Consider the following 21,893-nt stretch of genomic DNA (forward strand, 5'->3'; position numbering starts at 1 on the left):
AGACAAGGCATGCATGTAAACATGGTCAGCTGACCAGGCCATGTGACTTAGAGGAATAAGTCCATAGTCTGCAAATGTCAGAGAAGCACATTCATACAGGTGGTGGTGAGTATTCTGAAACTCCATGTATCAAATGTTTTTCTTATGCTTATTATTGTATGTTATGTATTACTAGTCTTAAAAACTCACTTTACCACAGGGCCGCTTTTCTATTGGAATGTCGAGAGCTGAAGGCTTGTAATAGATGTTAACCCTTTCATTACTGTCTTCCCAGAGTGACTTGGTTAACACAAAGCTGGTGAATTTACTAAGCGGAGGCAGTTAACTTTTAAAAACAAATGTTGGTAAATAAGGCAACGTTATTTTCTTTAACCCCTCGTATAACTTTGGCAAACTTATTTTTTTTTTATTTTTTTTTTATTTTCGTTTTTTCATTTTAAAATGAAAATAAAGGGATTAGAACAGCCGTCAGATTTTATTTCTGTCTGTGCCCCTGTTGGGGAGATTCGCCTTCTCTATTTGTCCTGTTTACCATTATCATCAAAAGTGAAAGTAAAAGGAAAAAAAAAAAATGTTTTGCCTTTTAGTTCAACTTTATTGATTAAAAATATATACAAATCTTAATACTTGAACATATGTATGCAACATTTCTACATGTTAGTAAAGCCATACCTGTCTTTGCTTCATGTATACAGATGCATTAGAATTTGTTTTGATTATCAAAAAAAAAATTAAAAAAACTGGGCCAAAATATAAAAAAAAAAAAAAAAAAAAAAAAACAACATAAAGAAAAAAAAAATCCAAAATAAATTCTCTATCCTCAATGTGCATGGGGATGCCGCATATGTATGCACTATTTTTTGTTTGTACCCGTAGTAGGGCTCAAAAACAATAGTGTGCCTTTTTTTTCCTACCTAAAACAAACTTGCACTGAGGCTTCCTTCACACTGCGGTTAAGCCGCATTTATTCGATCTCAGCGGCAAGAATCAGCAGATTCTTGCAACTAGAATGACAGGTGCATGTGAATAGGGGTGACACCTCAGCCTATATAAACTATTTACAGGCTTAAAGGGATTGTAAAGTCATTTTTTTAATTTTTTTAAAATAACAAACATGTTATAATTTACCTCCACTGTGCAGCTCGTTTTGCGAGTGGCCCCGAACCTGCTCTTCTGGGGTCCCCCTGCGGCTGTCTCTGCTTCTTCCCGCAGGTACTTCTCACGTTCATGCGAGCTCCCTCGCATGGTGAGAAGCACCTGCGGGTGCGCTCCCGTGATACAGCCGGCGGCTATAGCTGCTCGTTGTATTACATGGCCTGGCCCCCCCCCCTGGCGCACCGCATCATTGGATGTGATTGACAGCAGCACAAGCCAATGGTTGCGCTGCCTTCAATCCATCCACTCCAGCCAATCAGCGGCCAGGCTGATCAGCGAAGAGGAAGGTGGGGGCAAGCGCGGGACTTTCGAGGGGTGAGGTAAGTAAAACGGGGGGGCGCCGGCACTGTGAGATGTTTTTTCACCTTAATGCATAGAATGCATTAAGGTGAAAAAACATTTACCTTTACAACCCCTTTAAGCTGGCCATACATTATACAATTTTCTTGTTCAATTTCCTTTCGATTTACGTTCAACTATGTAGTAAAGGGGTGTCCAACCTTTTGAGGAGCGAGGGCCACTTTATTGACTTGGTAACTGGTCATTGGCCACAATGAGCGTGAACGGGGATGGCAGGTCTGTGTCCACTCTGCATTTGTAGAGCAGACACGGATGCAACCCGCTCTACCCTAAGGGCACTCCGATCTGCTCAGACAGAAGGGGACAGATCCCCTTCTGTTTTTTTTTTTTTATTTTTTTTTTAAGGAGATCGGATTGCAGATAGGCGGGTGTAAACAGACACAAGTCAGTTTACATCTGCCGCTCTATAGAGGTGAATGGAGAGTCCATTTGAGTCCACCTAAAAACCAGACAGGCGGACCCGATCGGACCGATTATGTGAAAGGGGCCTAAGGCTGCTTTCACATTGATGCACAGCGGTTTACCTGCTCCTCAACTGACCTCAATCTTCACTTCTTCCTCTGGATTCCTGCAGCTGGCTGGTACTGCCGGTGGGTACTGCTGACAGATGCTGTTAATGCTGGCGTGTACTGTTGGGCTGGTACTGGTACTGCTGGCTGGTACTGGTACTGCTGGCTGGTACTGGTACTGCTGGTGGGTACTTCTGACTGGTACTTCTGGCTAGTACTGCTGGCGGGTACTGGTACTGCTGGCGGGTACTGGTGGCTGGTAGTCGTACTGCTGGTTTATACTGCTGGCTGGTACTGATGACTGGTACAGATGGTGGGTACTGGTACTGCTGGAGGGTACTTCTGGCTGGTACTGTTACTGCTGGCTGGTACTGATGACTGGTACAGGTGGTGGGTACTGGTAATGCTGGCGGGTACTTCTGGCGGGTACTGATACTGATGACTGGTACTACTGGCTGGTACTGACACTGGTGGCTGCTGTCCCAGATCGCGGGTTCCTGTGTCCCGACCCGCCATCCTCGAGCATAATTGTGACAGAAGCATGCAGCTGCAGTAGAGAGCAGAGCCGATGCTTCCTGTCGCAGGCGGAGTACATTTGGTATCACTCTGTCTGTGAAGGAGTCGGCTCTTCTTCCTCTAGTGGTGGCTCCATTCTTTGCAGTAATGCTCAGAGATGGTGGATCGGGAATCCGCGATCTGGTCTTGCCGACTCGTCATCTCAGAGCAAGACATGGCGGGCCACATCAGAGGGTGCAGCGGGCCACATGTTGGACACCCCTGATGTAGTACAAGGGCCTTCCTCATTGCATATAAATTGTTTAGGTTTGATCTCATATTAGTTTTGGTAAATCCAAGGCTGTTCACATGTAGCTGTGCAACAAGCAGTTAGGGACAAATGTCTATGTCAGTCACTGTCATCCTGTAATTAGTTTATATGGGCTGAATGGCCGCCATTAGTTGTATGCGCCCATATTTCCAGCCGCAAGAATCCGCAGATTTTTGCCAGTAGATTCCAGAGTCTGCAGCTAAACAGCCAAGTGAAGGAGGCCTAACTCTAAGACCCCCTTTCACACTGGGGCCGCCCATGCATTAGCGCAAAAGTCCGTGATATGGTTTGGGAGGATTTCAACTTGCTTTTCCTGTCAGTAAACTTGTTAGGGCTCTTTCACATGAGGCAGATCAGTGATGATCCGCCCCGTGAATATCCGCTTGCTCAGTGGGGATCGCTCCGTCGATCTCCGCTGATTATGAAGATGACAGGTCCGTCTCTGCACACTGTTCAGGGATGGACCTGTCAGAGGGCCGCTCTCCCCTATGGGAGATCGAATGACGACGGAGCGCAGAGTCCATCGTCATCCGATCCGATGATGGATGGAAAAGTAGGTTTTTACTCCGTCACACTTTTTCGGATCGGAGAGGGTCGGATGTCAGCAGACATGACATCCGACGCTCCAAAGAGTTCTATGGAGCATCCGTTCAGGTCCGCCTGAAAAACTGACAGGCGTACCTGAATGGATCGGGTGTGTGAAAGAGGCCCAGAACTCGCTGTTCCTGTCTGTGACCCCCGTTTGAGATATTTTACCTGACCGTTCCTCTCTGTGATCCCATTAGAGAGATTATGTAACCTTGCTATTCCTCTTCGTAACCTAGTTAGGAGATTTCACCTCTCTATTGCTGTCTGTGACCCCCATTTCATCTAATTGTTGCTGTCCGTGACTCTGCAGGAAAGGTTTTCTTATCCCTGACCCTGCTGAGAAAATATTACCTCTATTCTTTATATGTAGTCCATATATCTGCAAAAGTCCTCCAGAAAAGGACAAATTTATCATGTATGATCCCTGAAAAAGATAAAACCTTAAAGCGAGTCTTCCAAAAAAAACAAAAAGTGAAATTCTACCTTTTAAATACAAGAAAAGTATGTTCTAAGATTTGGGCCACCCAGCTGTCCTTTCTTGTGGGATCTTTCAGGATATATTGGACTGTGTATGAAGCATAGAGGACTTTACTCTGGAGGGAACCTTATTTAATGACCTATATGGTATGTATGCAGAATACATCTCAGTGTATCAGTAATAGCTGACAGTGCAAATTAGAACTACACTGAATCACGGCAGAGGGGTGACACAGTTCAGAGGCTGCCAATCTTCACACTCCACCCCTGCCAAAGAATCTTATATATATCCTATATATATATATATATATATATATATATATATACAGTATCTCACAAAAGTGAGTACACCCCTCACATTTTTGTAAATATTTTATTCTAGCTTTTCATGTGACAACACTGAAAAAATTACAATGTAAAGTAGTGAGTGTACAGCTTGTATAACAGTGTAAATTTGCTGTCCCCTCAAAATAACTCAACACACAGCCATTAATGTCTAAACCACTGGCAACAAAAGTGAGTACACCCCTAAGTAAAAATGTCCAAATTGGGCCCAAAGTATCAATATTTTGTGTGGCCACCATTATTTTCCAGCACTGCCTTAACCCTCTTGGGCATGGAGTTCACCAGAGCTTCACAGGTTGCCACTGGAGTTCTCTTCCACTCCTCCACTACGACATCATGGAGCTGGTGGATGTTAGAGACATTGCGCTTGTCCACCTTCCGTTTGAGGATGCCCCACAGATGCTCAATTGGGTTTAGGTCTGGAGACATGCTTGGCCAGTCCACACCTTTACCCTCAGCTTCTTTATAAAGGCAGTGGCCATTTGGAGGTGTGTTTGGGGTCGTTATGTTGGAATACTGCCCTGTGGCCCAGTCTCTGAAGGGAGGGGATAATGCTCTGCTTCAGTATGTCACAGTACATGTTGGCATACATGGTTCCCTCAATGAACTGTAGCTCCCCAGTGCCGGCAGCACTCATGCAGCCCCAGACCATGACAATCCCACCACTATGCTTGACTGTAGGCAAGACATACTTGTCTTTGTACTCCTCACCTGGTTGCCGCTGCAGACACTTAACACCATCTGAACCAAATAAGTTTATCTTGGTCTCATCAGACCACATGACATGGTTCCAGTAATCCATGTCCTTGGTCTGCTTGTCTTTAGCAAACTGTTTGCAGGTTTTCTTGTGCATCATCTTTAGAAGAGGCTTCCTTCTGGGACAACAGCCATGCAGACCAATTTGATGCAGTATGAGGCATATGGTCTGAGCACTGATGGGCTGAACCCCCACCCCTTTAACCTCTGCAGCAATCCTGCCAGCACTCATATGACTATTTCCCGAAGACAACCTCTGGATATGATGCTGAGCATGTGCACTCAACTTCTTTGGTTGACCATGGTGAGGCCTGTTCTGAGTGGAACCTGTCCTGTTAAACCGCTGTATGGTCTTGGCCACTGTGCTGCAGCTCAGTTTCAGGGTCTTGGCAATCTTCTTATAGCCTAGGCCATCTTTATGTAGAGCAACCATTCTTTTTTTTTCAGATCCTCAGAAAGTTCTTTGCCAAGATGTTGAACTTCCAGAGAAAGTGAGCGATAACACCAAATTTAACACACCTGCTCCCCATTCACACCTGAGATCTTGTAACACTAATGGGTCACATGACACCGGGGAGGGAAAATGGCCAATTGGGCCCAATTTGGACATTTTCACTTAGGGGTGTACTCACTTTTGTTGCCAGTGGTTTAGACATTAATATCTGTGTGTTGAGTTATTTTGAGGGTGACAGCAAATTTACACTGTTATACAAGCTGTACCTTCACTACTTTACATTGTAGCAAAGTGTTATTTCTTCAGTGTTGTCACATGAAAAGGTATAATAAAATATTTACAAAAATGTGAGGCGTGTACGAAGAGTGTAAGATGAATAGATACCAATGAGATAATATACATCAATTTGGTTTATTTTACACGTTGATCTAAAACAAATTTAAAAAGATTATATGTTTCCATTAAAAAAGAATTTTCAAGTCGAGTGGTGGAGCTGTATGTTAAATGAGAGAGATTCTTGTCTGTCAGTCTCAGCTAGATGGTTCACGTTCACATTGGTGAAGTATAAAGTTGCAGTCACAGCAATTTTTCACTGACAGCCCTGACCTATGAATAGAAGTCAGTCTGCAGAAAACCAAATCAGATAAACTCACCCAAGAATGACAGAGCATGAGGCTGTGGGCGCTGAGGAAATTTTCAGCTGCTCCATAACTACAAGCCCAGCGAGATAGCAGTTAACAAGGCACCATTTACAGAGAAACAAAAGACTTGTTTCTATACATATGTGTACAGTGCCTTGAAAAAGTATCATACCTCTTGAAATGTTGTTATGTTACAATTAAAAAAGTAAGCATACCCTGTTTCCCAGAAAATAAGACCTAGCGTGATTGTCGGTGATGGCTGCAATATAAGGGGACATACCCCACTTTTAAGTACACAATGGGGTTTATTTACTAAAGCTGGAAAGTGCAAAATCAGGCTCCCTTCTGCATAGAAACCAATAGGCTTCTAACCCCAGCTTGTTCAATTAAGCTTTGGTAATAAAACCTGGAAGCTCATTGGTTTTTATGCAGAAGTGAGCCTGATTTTGCACTTTCCAGCTTTAGTAAATAAACCCCATTGGGTACTTAAAAGTGGGGTATGCCTGTAATGCTAGAGAGTTTTATTTTCTTTTGGGAGAGTGCATGTGATCAGCACAGGGCCAATCAGCACTGTCCAGACAGAGGGTCAGGGGTCCTGCAGCCTCATAGGACAATCGGGAGAATGAAAACTCCTCCTACAAGCTTTAACCAGGCACATCTAGAAGTCACAAGACTGCTATATACTTCTGGTGAGAAAGGGTATTTAACCGTTTATATTTGCTAAAACGTTTGTATTTCCATGTTCTATGTACTATGGGAGACCAGATATAGCGAATGCAGGGTCCTGGGTTTAGTAACACTTTAAAGTGATAATAAAGAAAAAAAGGCTATGTACAACTCAGTAAAGAGAGGCTGTCCACTTACCCCGGATCTTCTGACGGCAAACGTAGTAATGATTCCGAAACCTGATCGTGATCACTCATCTTGGGCCAATTTCAGGCCTATCTCACTTATCAATATCGATATGAAGCTTCTGACAAAAATCTTGGCGACACACCTAAACTCGTTTCTCCCTCGTCTGATAAAAAAAGATCAGGTCGGTTTTGTGCCCCAGAGACAGGCTGGCGATGCAATCCGCCGTATAGTGCAACTCCAACACCTAGCTCACACTCGCTCTCTCGAATCTAGGCTTCTCTCCCTCGATATGACTAAGGCCTTTGATACCTTGTCATGGCCCTATCTCATGTTGGTTCTGCAGCGTTTTAGCTTCGGGTCCCCGTTTATGTCCTGGATGTCAGCTCTTTACAACTCCCCCAGAGCAAGAGTAAAATATTATGGGTTTGAATCACCCATCTTTGACATACGAAGAGGGACCCGTCAGGGATGCCCATTGTCACCCCTTCTTTTTGTACTGGCGCTGGAACCCCTGGCAGAAGCGATAAGAACGCACCCTGACATCAAGGGCATTGAAATAGCCTGTTCTCCCCATAAGATCTCCTTGTTTGCCGACGACATTTTCCTTTCTGTCACTTCCCCTAGAACCTCCCTGCCCAATCTACACACCCTACTACGGACTTTTGCATCACTCTCAGGGCTTCAGATCAACCCGTCGTAAAATCGAAGGCATTGTCAACCAACCTGTCCCAGGAACTACTGAGGGACTTGCAAGCGGCCTTTCCCTATCAATGGGTCTCCTCCTTACCTTATTTTGGAATTTGCATCATCTCCACATATCAGGCCCTATATCAGGCTAACTACCCACCACTGTTCAAGCGTTTATCAGATATGCTGACATTGTTGTCATCTTTACCCCTCTCTTGGTTCGGGAGGATATCAGCCATCAGAATGGCATATCTCCTGAAGCTACTATATTACTTTTAGATCATTCCAATCCCGATTCCTTCACACATCCTCAATATTCATCAGCGTAGGGTCCTACAATTTATCTGGGGGTCATCTCGCCTCCGTATCAACAGACAAATCATGTTCGCTAAAAGAGCAAATGGAGGCCTTGCGGTCCCAAATCTAAGAGACTACTATATAGCAGCCACCATAGCACCCCTCTCTCATCTCCACGAGACGTATCAGCTCCCTTTTGTGGGCTGCTATTGACTTACCCAACGTGGACCCCACCCTCATTTCCTCCTTACCCTGGCTCCCACCAAAACACCGCCCCACGATTACAGGGCCCTGCATGCTCCACACTTTGAGAGTTTGGGACTCAGTGAAGTATTCGGCAGGGTTGGCTTCTCCCCATCTCCCGCTGCTGCGACTCCTTCGTTGCCCTCTTTTCCCCCCGGGTCTTGATAACTCTGCACAATTTAAATGGTGGACCCTCAATGGGTTCATAGATGTTCATTCCTTACTTACTCCTACTAGAATACTCCCATTTGCAGCCTTGCGCTCGTCTCACGATATACCCTTAAGGGAGTATTTTAGATATCTCCAGATTCATCACTTCCTCCAAAGCCTCATCAAATCCCAGGACGCCCCACACCGGTTGTCACCGTTCGAAAGCATCTGCAGATCCAGGCCTCACTCTCCTGGTCTGATTTCTTTAATATATTCAGCCTTGATCTCCATGAAGAAACCCCCGGTGCGATCCTATCACCTGCAGTGGGAGAAGGATCTGGGGAAACAGCTAGATCTGGAGGATTGGCAGGCAATGACCCTAACCTTGTCAAAATGCTCATGCAACGTCACGATCCTAGAGAACGCCTACAAGGTCCTATACCAGTGGTATTACACCCTGACACGCTTAGCCCGCTTCGTTCCCACCTGCTCCTCTCTCTGTTTCAGGGGGTGTGACCAGGAGGGTACAATGGCCCATATTTGGTGGACGTGCCCGAAGGTGTGCAGACTATGGGTCAGGGTTTACGCGTTACTCCGCAGTCTACTCCGGGTGAACCTAAAAAGGGATCCTTTCGAGGCTCTTCTCGTCAAAGCAATACCAGAACTACTACGCCCAGAACGACAGTTGGCGCAACTAAGCTGACTATAGCACGAGCATGGAGAACCCTGGATCTCAGCTTTGAGGCAGTCAAAAACAGTCTGAACGATGTCATAGTCAATGAAAAACTGTCTTCTGTTCTCTCTGACACTCATACCAAATTTCTTAGAGTCTGGCAACCCTGGATAGAGTACCACCATTCTTCCAGATTCTATATCACCTTGCTGTCGCTGTAGGAGCCCGGTGGGACACACCCCGTGGGCCCATCCTCCTCCCCTTCAATTCCCCCCCCTCCTCTTTCTGACTTCTCTCCAGACCCCCCTATTCCTCTGTGGCTCTCCACATCATCTATCCCCTCCAATCTCCTCTTGTCCCTTAACTTTCCCCCTCTTTCCTTCCCTCCTTTTTTTCATCTTTCCACTACACCAGATATGATCACTATAGGCTTTGGGCATACTCCAGGCCATGTTTGTGTTACATTTATGTGAAACCCAGGGTCTGTTCTGATCCAGAGAATGTGTACATGGTTAGCTGGAAATCTGCTTGAATTGTACTCAACTGAAACTACCTGTACCGAAATCCAACTGTAAGCCTATTGTATTGACTCATAAACTTGTTATTTCACAATAAAAACTTTTGTAAAAGAAAAAAAACGTTTTTTTATACATACCTGCTCTGTGCAATGGTTTTGGGGTGCTGTCAAGGAGCTGAACAAACCTTCAAAAAACCTTAAGAACCACTTTAAACTTCTCAAAAATATTTAGAACTGTAGTCACAGGAACATCAAGATGGGAGATGGTTTTATAGCTTTTACCTTTGGTCTTTAATTTTCTTTGGTGTACACTATATAGGCACTATGAATTGTGTTTCAGTGTTTCAATGGATTGTCTGGTTCTACCTGAATACTGCCCATTGATAGTGATCACATGATCTAAACCGATGTTCCCTATTTTGAGATGTTTTGAACGTTGGGCAGATTCTGATGGGTAGGGGCGATAAGTAGTGTCTATGGAAAACGTTCAACATTCAAACTAATGTGTGGGTTTTTTTTCTCCCTTGTCCAGCAGAACATGGCACGAAAATGACTCCAAACTTTGAAGGAAGATCATAACAGAACACGTGACTATCGCTCACAAAGGTGAGTTTTTCGGATCTCCTCATGAGTAGCTCCATGTGCTGGTGTTTCAAAGTGAAATTTAGCAATTAAGGCTCAACAGTGAGTAACTTCATAACTAGTGCTTAGCCAGACACCACTTTTCATGATCCTGACTACTAAGTGACCATCCACTGAACTTTCAGAATGATTCATGTAAACAGAGGTGTTTGGAAGGGAAACTACGGCAAGAAATTTTGTGTGGACGGAAGTGCAGAAAGTGGGGATTATAAATATTTTTAATTTCAATCGTTTTTTATTGAGTTTTCAAGAAGTCAATACAGAAAAGAATTATCGTAAGACATGGTTAAGTATTGGAACATCATGAAATGACAACATAACAGTACAGATATAGGTATCATAGAACAACAGGTTCTATATAAAATATTATAAAATAATATAGCTGTGAAAGGCAGCCTTATTAGCTTATCCTGATTTGTAAAGGTTTTTGAAAAGGTGCCCCCCCCCCCCCCTCTCGACACTCCTTTTGGGTGCACACTTTGCCGGAAGGGGAGAAGCCTCCCACCCCACCATTTATAAAAGACTTTTCAGAATTAAATTTCCAGAAGGAAAGAAAGAAAGAAAAATGCTCATTATTTACAACAGTTGGATATAAACCAAGTGTTCCAATTTGACCATCTATCTTTCATCATTTGGTATTTGCCTTGTGTCGTGGCAAACATAATTTCGTATGTGCCATGAGTGTTAATCGTTTCAAGTACTTCTTTAAATGTGGGAGGGTCTACTGCCATCCAATGTCGCAAAATTACCAATCTCCTACCCAGGAGAATATGTATTATTATAGTTCTGGTAGTTAGTGGGATGTGTTCTATGCCTACTGATAAGATTGCCAGAGCAGCAGAGGGAGTGATTTGTGAATCCACCAGCTTGGAAATCAGGTTGAATGTTTTGACCCAGAGTGAGTGTAGTGCAGAACAACCCCAAAGAACATGTCGCAGCGTGCCGACATTGCCACAATTCCTCCAGCATAGAGGTGAAGATGATGGGTTCAATTTAGAGACTCTCTGTGGGGTTAAGTACCACCTCAATAAAATTGTATGTGTAATTTCCCACAGATTAGCACTCTTAGTTGCTTTGAAAGTAGTTTGAATAGCTTTCTGCCATTGTCCTTCGGAGATCTCCATCCCCAGCTCACGTTCCCATAAAGTGATGTTAGTGGATTTTTCAAATGTATTTTTGGAGTTCAGGTGTGCAGTAAAACAAAGAAATCCCTTTAATGTGGGAGACGTGGTTCGTGAGAAAGAGTACCACTCTCCATGGGCGCGATACTTCCCATTCGGATGCATTTTGAAGGAAGTGGGCTACTTGAAGATACCTATATTGATCACTGTCTTCAATAACATATTCTATCTGCAGTGTACGAAATGTTTTGAGGGTCGGTCCTACCATTAAATCAGATATTTTGTTGATACCTTTAGACAACCAGTGTGTGATATGCAAGTCTGGGATGATTAAAGGTAGACTCGATATCGTGAGTGGTATGGATTTTAAAACTAGATCTGAAAAGCCCAAGGAGGAAAACATTATCCATGCTTGTAATGTTGCCCTCATAGTAATAGACAGGTGTGAGTGTTCCTGTGGTACAAATTTGCATGCTAGAAGTAAGTCTAGTAGGCTATGCCCAGGGACCTGAGATTTTTCGAGCTCCACCCATTTGGGACCAGGATCTTGAGAGAACCATGTTCTCATTTGTGATAAGATTGCGGCAGAGTGGTAGTTTTGCAATACTACTTAGCCTATCCCCCCTGCACCTTTAGATTTGAGACATTTTTTAAAGGCACATTTAGCTCGTTAGCCCCACCACAGATATTGGTTTAACATAGATTGGGCCTTAACAAAGAAAGAGTTGGGGATTGGGATTGGCAGCGCCCTAAAAATATACAGCAACTGTGGCAAAATCATAATGTTAAACGCCTCTAGGCGACCTGTCCAAGACAACTCCACCTTGGAAAGTTCTTGTAGTTTGTTGTGCATTAGATTCAGAAAGGGGGTATAATTAGCTGTAAAGAGTTCCTCAGTGGATGGAGTAAGAGTAATACCTAAATAATTAATCCCATCTTGTTTCCATGTATAAGGGAATTTCGTGCTTAGTTTTGCTTGAACGGAAGGATCAACACCTAGCCCCATGATATAGGATTTACTCTCGTTAATTTTATAGTAAGACAGTCGGTTAAACATATTTAGAGACTCATGCACCGAAGCCAGGGAAGTTTCCACTTCGGTGAGTATCATAATGATATATCATCTGCAAATAGGCTGATTGTATGAGTAGATTTGGGCAGTGGATATCCTTTAATATCTGGATGGGAATGTATATAGATGGCTAGGGGCTCCATTAATAAATTGAAGATTAGGGGAGATAAAGGGCACCCCTGGCTAGTACCGTTGGTGATATTGAACAGTTTAGACAGTATGCCAGAGGTGTAAACCTGAGCTGAAGGCTTGGAGTATAGGGCTAATATGGCCTGTAAAATGGTGCCTGAGAATCCAAACCTGCGGAGCACTTGAGTAAGGTATTGCCAATGAATGCAATCAAAGGCCTTCTCTGCGTCCAAAGCCAGCAGCAGAGAAGGCCTCAGATTATAAATATTTTTAGCTCTTTTGTCCCCATTCCAAATCATGAGCACTCTTAGTTTTGGCTCTCCTCCACTAGTATGAGTCTGGTAGGTGCTGAGAAACAAGACTTGGCAAGCCTTTGTACATAATCTTTTGACTTTCTACAGTTTTGTATTTATATGTAAATATTGTCAGCATAAAGAGTTTGTAGACCCTAGGCTCGGTTCACACCAAGTCGAATGACATGAAATTCAATGTTTCCCTAGGAGAGCTGTCTTAACTGATACTACAAAAATCTGTCCAACTTTAGAAAAGGTTTCTGCACTACTTTGGTCCAACTTTGATACAACTTCAATGCCACAGAGTGTAAAAAGTCACATCAAAGTTGGACTCCAAAGTTGCACTGAAAGTCGTGTGACTTTGGACTTTGGGATAGTGTGAACTGAGCCTAAATCCAATTTTCAATATGTTTTTCATCATGTCACGCTGCATGTAATTTTTCTAGGCAGATAATTTTTTCTGAATTTGTTCACGGAGATCCTGCCATTATCAGTACTTCATGTAGCACAATGGCAGTACTAAGCCACTACCTTCTCAATAAGCATAAGCATTGTCAGACAGCCATGTGCGCTCCTTCAGTCTGTCAGTGGGCAGCCTTTTAGGAGTGTCATGCATTAGCTTGCCGTAGCCCTACATTGGAGCAGATAAGGCTTTCCCACCATCTTCTGTAGAATTTATTGAACCATTCTCCGAGCACGCACTTGTACTTACCCCTTTGACATCTTCCTACTTAGGTGCTTTCCACTGAAATATTCAAACAGTTGCACTAAGTATCTCTCTTCCCCTTTTCTTAAAGTGGTTCTAATGCCTTCAGCTTTTATACCTTAATGCATTTATGCATTAAGGTAAAAAAAACCTTCTGGGCTTCAGGATCCCCCCCAGCCCCCCATTTATCTTACCTGAGCCTGATCCAATCCAGCAATGTGCATGAGAGCAGCAGCTCTCGCCGCTGTCTCCTTCTTCATTGGCCAGATTGATAGAAGCGCGAGCCATTGGCTCCCGCTGCTGTCAATCAAATGATGGGACGAAGGAGCAGGGGGTTGGCTGCTCTGTGTCAATAGATTCAGGAACGGGTTTCCGTGGGGGCATTCCCCAAAGAGGAGGGGCCTGGAGCACCAGCAGGGGACCTGAGAAGAAGAGGATTGGAGCTGCTCTGTGCAAAACATTGCACAAAGCAGGTAAGAATGACATGTTTGTTATTTTAACCACTTGCCGACTGGCCACCATAATTACATCGTAGCTATTCGTCGGTCCCGTTAAGCAGGATAGCAGGCGCTAAATAATAATAAAAATGCCATAAATCTATCCCCTATATTGTAGACGCTATAACTTTTGCGCAAACCAATCAATATACGCTTTTTGTGATTTTTTATTACCAAAAATATGTAGAAGAATACATATCGGCCTAAACTGAGGAAAAATTTTGCTTTTTTTTTTTTTTAAACGGGGCTATTTATTGCAGGAAAAAGTACTAAATATTGTGTTTTTTTTTTCAAAATTGGCACTCTTTTTTTTGTTTATAGCACAAAAAATAAAAACCGCAGAGATTACCAAATACTACCAAAAGAAAGCTCTATTTGTGGTAAAAAAAAGGGACGTCAATTTTGTTTAGGTACAGCATTGCACCACCGTGCAATTGTCAATTAAAGTGATGCAGTGCCATATCGCAGAAAATGGCCTGGCCATTGAGCAGTCAATTCTTCCAGGGCTATAGTGTTTAATAAAAAAAAAAAAAGGTTTAAAAAAAAAAGTTTAATATCACTTTATTTGGCCACAGGGAGCAAAGCAAGTAAGATTCAAGTCATGACTTGTTATACAGGGCTTTCTAGCCTACTCATGTTACAGACCTGGGTGCCTGAGCATCCAATCACCAGTGCAGAAGAAAGGGGGTCACATGCCCCGATACCTGCATGGGTAAAGCAGAGGTTTACTGTAAGGTCATCATTGCAATCATTCAAAATTCACAGCTGTCTCTCTTAAAACCAGTGTCCTTATGTAGCTATATCTTTTCGCTATAATTACAGGTGGTGGTACTTTGGAAAATATATGTGCATTTAACCACTTGCCGCCCGCCCTATTACAAATTGACGGCGGCAAAGTGGTTTCATTATCCTAACCGGACGTCGTGTGACTTTGGACTTTGGGATAGTGTGAACTGAGCCTAAATCCAATTTTCAATATGTTTTTCATCATGTCACGCTGCATGTAATTTTTCTAGGCAGATAATTTTTTCTGAATTTGTTCACGGAGATCCTGCCATTATCAGTACTTCATGTAGCACAATGGCAGTACTAAGCCACTACCTTCTCAATAAGCATAAGCATTGTCAGACAGCCATGTGCGCTCCTTCAGTCTGTCAGTGGGCAGCCTTTTAGGAGTGTCATGCATTAGCTTGCCGTAGCCCTACATTGGAGCAGATAAGGCTTTCCCACCATCTTCTGTAGAATTTATTGAACCATTCTCCGAGCACGCACTTGTACTTACCCCTTTGACATCTTCCTACTTAGGTGCTTTCCACTGAAATATTCAAACAGTTGCACTAAGTATCTCTCTTCCCCTTTTCTTAAAGTGGTTCTAATGCCTTCAGCTTTTATACCTTAATGCATTTATGCATTAAGGTAAAAAAAACCTTCTGGGCTTCAGGATCCCCCCCAGCCCCCCATTTATCTTACCTGAGCCTGATCCAATCCAGCAATGTGCATGAGAGCAGCAGCTCTCGCCGCTGTCTCCTTCTTCATTGGCCAGATTGATAGAAGCGCGAGCCATTGGCTCCCGCTGCTGTCAATCAAATGATGTGACGAAGGAGCAGGGGGTTGGCTGCTCTGTGTCAATAGATTCAGGAACGGGTTTCCGTGGGGGCATTCCCCAAAGAGGAGGGGCCTGGAGCACCAGCAGGGGACCTGAGAAGAAGAGGATTGGAGCTGCTCTGTGCAAAACATTGCACAAAGCAGGTAAGAATGACATGTTTGTTATTTTAACCACTTGCCGACTGGCCACCATAATTACATCGTAGCTATTCGTCGGTCCCGTTAAGCAGGATAGCAGGCGCTAAATAATAATAAAAATGCCATAAATCTATCCCCTATATTGTAGACGCTATAACTTTTGCGCAAACCAATCAATATACGCTTTTTGTGATTTTTTATTACCAAAAATATGTAGAAGAATACATATCGGCCTAAACTGAGGAAAAATTTTGCTTTTTTTTTTTTTTTAAACGGGGCTATTTATTGCAGGAAAAAGTACTAAATATTGTGTTTTTTTTTCAAAATTGGCACTCTTTTTTTGTTTATAGCACAAAAAATAAAAACCGCAGAGATTACCAAATACTACCAAAAGAAAGCTCTATTTGTGGTAAAAAAAAGGGACGTCAATTTTGTTTAGGTACAGCATTGCACCACCGTGCAATTGTCAATTAAAGTGATGCAGTGCCATATCGCAGAAAATGGCCTGGCCATTGAGCAGTCAATTCTTCCAGGGCTATAGTGTTTAATAAAAAAAAAAAAAGGTTTAAAAAAAAAAGTTTAATATCACTTTATTTGGCCACAGGGAGCAAAGCAAGTAAGATTCAAGTCATGACTTGTTATACAGGGCTTTCTAGCCTACTCATGTTACAGACCTGGGTGCCTGAGCATCCAATCACCAGTGCAGAAGAAAGGGGGTCACATGCCCCGATACCTGCATGGGTAAAGCAGAGGTTTACTGTAAGGTCATCATTGCAATCATTCAAAATTCACAGCTGTCTCTCTTAAAACCAGTGTCCTTATGTAGCTATATCTTTTCGCTATAATTACAGGTGGTGGTACTTTGGAAAATATATGTGCATTTAACCACTTGCCGCCCGCCCTATTACAAATTGACGGCGGCAAAGTGGTTTCATTATCCTAACCGGACGTCATATGACGTGATTAGGATAATGAGCCGCTGCGCGCCCCCGGGGGCGCGCATCGCGGCGATCGTTGTTGCGGGGTGTCAGTCTGACACCCGGCAACTACGATCTCGGTAAAGAGTCTCCGACGGAGACTCTTTACCATGTGATCAGCCGTGTCCAATCACGGCTGATCACAGTGTAAATGGGAAGAGCCGGTGATCGGCTTTCCCTCACTCGCGTCTGTCAGACGCGAGTAGAGGAGAGCCGATCGGCTGCTCCTCTGACAGGGGGGGTCTGTGCTGATCGATTATCAGCACAGCCCCCCCGAGGATGCCCACACTGGACCACCAGGGACACCACTAGACCACCAGGGAAAAGGTAATAAAAATCCATAATCCTCCCTAGACCACCAGGGTGCCAGTCAGCACAATGGGTGCCAATCAGTGCCCATAATGGATGCCAATCAGTGGCCACAATGGGCATCACTGATTGGCATGCATTATTGTTTGGCACTGATTGGCATCCATTACTATAACACCGATGCCGCCTATGAGTGCCCACCTGTGCCGCCTATGAGTGCCCACCTGTGCCGCCTGAGTGCCCACCTGTGCCGCCTGAGTGCCCACCTGTGCCGCCTATGAGTGCCCACCTGTGCCGCCTATGAGTGCCCACCTGTGCCGCCTATGAGTGCCCACCTGTGCCGCCTATCCATGCCCACCTGTGCCGCCTATCCATGCCCATCCGTGCCGCCCATCCGTGCCAGCTATCAGTGCCAATTTGTGCCACCTATCAGTGTCCGTCCGTGTCGCCCATCCGTGTCGCCCATCCGTGTCGCCCATCCGTGTCGCCCATCCGTGTCGCCCATCCGTGTCGCCCATCCGTGTCGCCCATCCGTGTCGCCCATCAGTGCCGCCTATCAGTGCCACTTCATTGGTGCCACATTGGTGCCCATCAGTGCCACCTTATCAGTGCCCATCAGTGTAGCCCCATCAGTGCCCATCAGTGAAGGAGAAAACGTACTTATTTACAAAGTTTTGAAACTGAAACAAAAAAAACATTTTTTTTTCAAAATTTTCGGTATTTTTTTATTTGTAGCGCAAAAAATAAAAACCGTAGAGGTGATCAAATACCACCAAAAGAAAGCTCTATTTGTGGGAAAAAAATGATAAAAATTTCATTTGGGTACAGTGTAGCATGACCGCGCAATTGTCATTCAAAGTGCGACAGCGCTGAAAGCTCAAAATTGGTCTGGGCAGGAAGGTGTTTAAGTGCCCTGTATTGAAGTGGTTAAAGCGGAGTTCCACCCAAAAGTGGAACTTCCGCTTAAAGCACCCCACGCCCCCTGATATGCCACATTTAGCATGTCATTTATTTTTTGGGGGGGAGTGTGTACTCTTTCTTTAGTGGGACTTCCTGTCCCACTTCCTCCTTCCGCTTCTCGGCCGCCTAGGCGACTCCTCCTCTCGCCTTAAGTGGCCACTCCCTGCCAGCGATCTCCTGGGACACAACACAGGTCTCAGAAGATTGGCTGGCCAGTAGCAGAGTGCAGTGCGACTCGCACATGCGCAGTGCACGCCCGGCCGTGAAGCCGTAAGCTGTCATGGCCGGGTGCCCATAGTATCAATGGAGGTGCCAAGGAGAGGAGGGAGAGAGGAGCAGGGCTCCGGGGGGGGGGGGGGCTTTGCTGGACTGTGGGACAGGTAAGTGTCAGTTTATTAAAAGTCAGCAGCTATGCTTTTTGTAGCTGCTGACTTTTAATAAACTAAAAAAGGGTGGAACTCCACTTTAACTTATTTTTTTCTCAATGACTGTCCCTGTAAAAGCCTACCTTGTGTTGACATCCAAAAGCCCCGAGACTGCCACTGGGCCCTACATCTTGGGTATGATGTCAACAGACTTCTGTCACTCAGAAGACGCATTACAGTATTCTCCTTTACTCCACCCCAGGCAGCTACATAAAAGGTTATGTAGGGAACTGAAAGGATTTTCTGTGGGTTTCTTTTTTTATTGGTAACATGAATTTTTTAAACATATCAATATAAGTAGAGGATAGGCTAGTAAACAGAATAATTGAAAACTGTGAGCCCAGAATCTTTAAGGCTGGGTTCACACTGATTTCTCCACATCCAATTCGCATGACAGGAGAGTGTGACCGGCTCTCAATGGAGCCATTTCCCAAAGCTCCGGGGCAGCCATGGAGTACACAGCAGAAGGGTCCTGTGCATCTTTGGCTCCATTTCAGGTCCAAATTCAGACTTCAAACGGTGAACGAGGATGCACCGGACTCCCTGCTACAAGCTGGTCCGTACATACTGTGAACCAAGCCTAAACGTATAATACCCTTTCCAGTGAAATAATATTTCCTCAATTTTTTTTTCTTTCCTAGATTGGTCTCACTTTGGAAGGAAGATGTTTTGGAGCCACCGTTGGTGGGGTTACTTGACTATCCTTCTGCAGAGTCTGGTCTGTTCCCTTCTCATTTATGCTCTGATCATTGGAGGTGGTGACATTATTGTCAGTGGTTGCCAGAAAATTGGCTTCTATAATTACTGCTTGTTCAACAAAACTATTGAGGACTGTCCATGTCAAACCCAGCTGAAGGATTTGAGTTTGATCGGAAGAACCAACCAATATGGAATTGTCGTGGCCATCATTTTGACCTACTCTTCATTGGTTTTCATCACCATGGGAATTATACCAATGATATTTGGTCAGTGTTCTGACGAAAAGATCCTGTGGACATTTGCCCTGGGACTAAATGGTTTTAGCCTGATTGGACTAAGCCTTGGAATGGTCATTTTTGTCTTCCTAACTTGGGACCTATTTGATATTTCCCAAGTGACCCCTGGCTTCCTGGCTGTTCTGCTGGCATTGGGTGGCATGTCTCTACTCTGTTATATCATAAGGCACAACATCCACCTGACCAGCGAGATTTTAAGAGTTAAGACAGGCAGATCTTTCCCTTTTAAGTTGTGACATCTTCTTTATCCTTCTTTTCAATGACTGTATGTGTATTTAAGGCACAGTATTTGGATGTCTTCTATTTGCACAAAACTTGCCACTAATTTGCACAATAAACTTAAAGCCCAACTCCAGCCAAAGCCTTTTGCTTTTGGTCTGGATAAAGTGGAGGAGGGTTAGAACCTCTGCCACAGCCCACCCTTTTTTGAAGCCTATTAAAGCCTAAGGCTCTAACCACATGCTTAACCACCCCCCCCCCCCCCATTTGAATACATGTGTCCAGCACCCTGCATGTAGGTAAGGGGGTCAGACGCATGGATAGGGCCACCACTGCTACCAATGTTTTGTGTTACACCCATATTCAGAGTACAATATGAAGCATGGTCAGTTTGCAACCTACCTCATTTTACTTCATAGTGTTCTTCTCCCTGCAGCGTCTTGTCAAATATTCATTGACTAGGCCTCACTTAGCAACTTCCTGGGAGTATTCCAGTCAGGCTTCATAAGGTATGCAAATGGCCTACACTTATAGCAAGGGTATTATTCATCTTTAGTCACAGTTGCACAGTTTTTTGTTATCTAGAGATGCCCCTTATCTGCATAAGCAGTTTTGTGGTAGAAGTGAACTATCCTTTTAAACGCTTATTTTCCCTGACCGGTTCTGCCATGCTGGACTGCAGAACACCAAGCTGAGCTACAGAACCCCTTCTGCTTATGTTATGGAGATGACAGGAGACGTGTTCTGTAGTCCTCTGCTAGGATGACAAAGCTGCTGCTCCACAAATACAGTACAGCAATTGGGTGTTGTCACCCTACACAGGAAGTCCTTCGCTGGCATGGCATGGTCACGAGGTAAAAATAAAAATCTTGGGGGAAAAAAACAAATGCAGCCACTGGTAAAGCCTGGTAAGCTGCAATAAATTACACTGGTAAACCCTGGCAAAGGTTACATTCTACTCAGAAATGGAAAAAGGTTTTGGTTGGAGTCAAACTTGCATATCATTTTCGGGTTTAATAAGCCATTATGACTGAGCTTCTTCTTTATATGTATATACGTTTTCAATAGTATTCTCAGAAACATAATATGCACTTTATATGTCAGATCTTCAGGAGCTGCTTGTTGTATTGTATAATGTAATATGAGTAGCCAGATGATGATGTGTTAAAAAAATGATGAATGCTTTGATTTTGAAGAGGAGATGCATTAAGGCCTAAATTACTTTAAGTGGGAGTATACTCCCATGCATAATTTGTACCTATAGGTAAGCCTATAATAAGGCTTACCTAGAGGTACTGTAAATATCTCCCAAATAGCCCTGTTTATGGGACATTTACTGTACATGCAGCCGTTGATGTCACCGGTGCATGCGCTCTGCAGGAACGGCCACCCAGGCCTTTCCTTCAGAGTCCTGTGCTATAAACAGCCGACAGAAACACAATGGGGTTGATTTACTAACACTGGTGTGAAAAATATGGTGCAGCTGCATAAAAACCAATTGGCTTCCAGTCTTTTTTTTTTTGCAAAGATTAATTGAACAAGCTAAAGTTAGAAGCTGATTGGCTACCATGAACAGCTGCAGCAGATTTTGCACTTTCTGTATTAGTAAATCAACGCCAATGATTACTGCTCATGGCTATAGCCGCCCACAGTAATTGTATGTATGTCTCCTATTTCACTGGGAGGGGGGTGGGGTCAGGGACCATAGTAAGCAGTTAGGTCAGCTGCCCACAGAGGAGATGGAGGAACATCCGTTTTCTGATCTTCTTTATGATGATGGAATCTGGAAGCGAAGAGGATTTCATCACTTCCGGTTTTAGAGCTGTGTTTGTCTGGCCGTTAGAGGAAGCGGCTGATCAAACAACCTGTGTTTGATCAGGTGCCTAGGGGGACAGGGGAGACATCAGGGGTCTAATAGTCCCCTGATGTCTCCATAAAGAGTACCTGTGCTTGCCCAAAGCTATCACAATGGGGCTTGTTTAGGAGCACGTTAAAAAAAATAAAAAGTGTAAAAAAATGTAAATTAAATAGAAATAATAATACTAAAAAATAAATAAAAGCACCCCTGTGCTCACATGCAAACACACACACGTAGGCCTGGCATGCATATGTAAACGATGATTGCACCGCACATGTACAGTATCACTGCGAATGTATGTTATATTGTGTTTGTGTGTACTAACATTAATTAAGTGTAATTTTTCCTGAAAAGTTGTATTTAATAAACGGATCTGCAAATATCATCTGACATAAAAAATTGCAACAGCCACTA

At 43.9% G+C, this 21,893-nt stretch overlaps 1 protein-coding gene across 2 annotated transcripts; it reads left to right on the top strand.

Annotated features, from left to right (window-relative positions):
* TMEM140 (transmembrane protein 140) lies at nucleotides 1-21,893 on the top strand. 2 transcript variants are annotated; one of them, XM_077469184.1, is made up of 3 exons: nucleotides 1-105; nucleotides 10,069-10,139; nucleotides 19,049-21,893. In XM_077469184.1, exon 3 carries the CDS (start codon nucleotides 19,072-19,074, stop codon nucleotides 19,636-19,638), a length of 567 nt encoding a protein of 188 aa, XP_077325310.1. In that variant the 5' UTR covers nucleotides 1-105; nucleotides 10,069-10,139; nucleotides 19,049-19,071; the 3' UTR covers nucleotides 19,639-21,893. The 2 variants fall into 2 exon arrangements, with proteins under 2 accessions (XP_077325310.1, XP_077325311.1); XM_077469185.1 differs by having other exon boundaries at nucleotides 22-105; nucleotides 10,066-10,139.

The sequence above is a fragment of the Lithobates pipiens genome, unplaced genomic scaffold (genome assembly GCF_037356315.1).
Source record: "Lithobates pipiens isolate NorthernLeopardFrog02 unplaced genomic scaffold, aLitPip1_a1.2 Scaffold_8, whole genome shotgun sequence".
Lineage (NCBI taxonomy): Eukaryota > Metazoa > Chordata > Amphibia > Anura > Ranidae > Lithobates > Lithobates pipiens.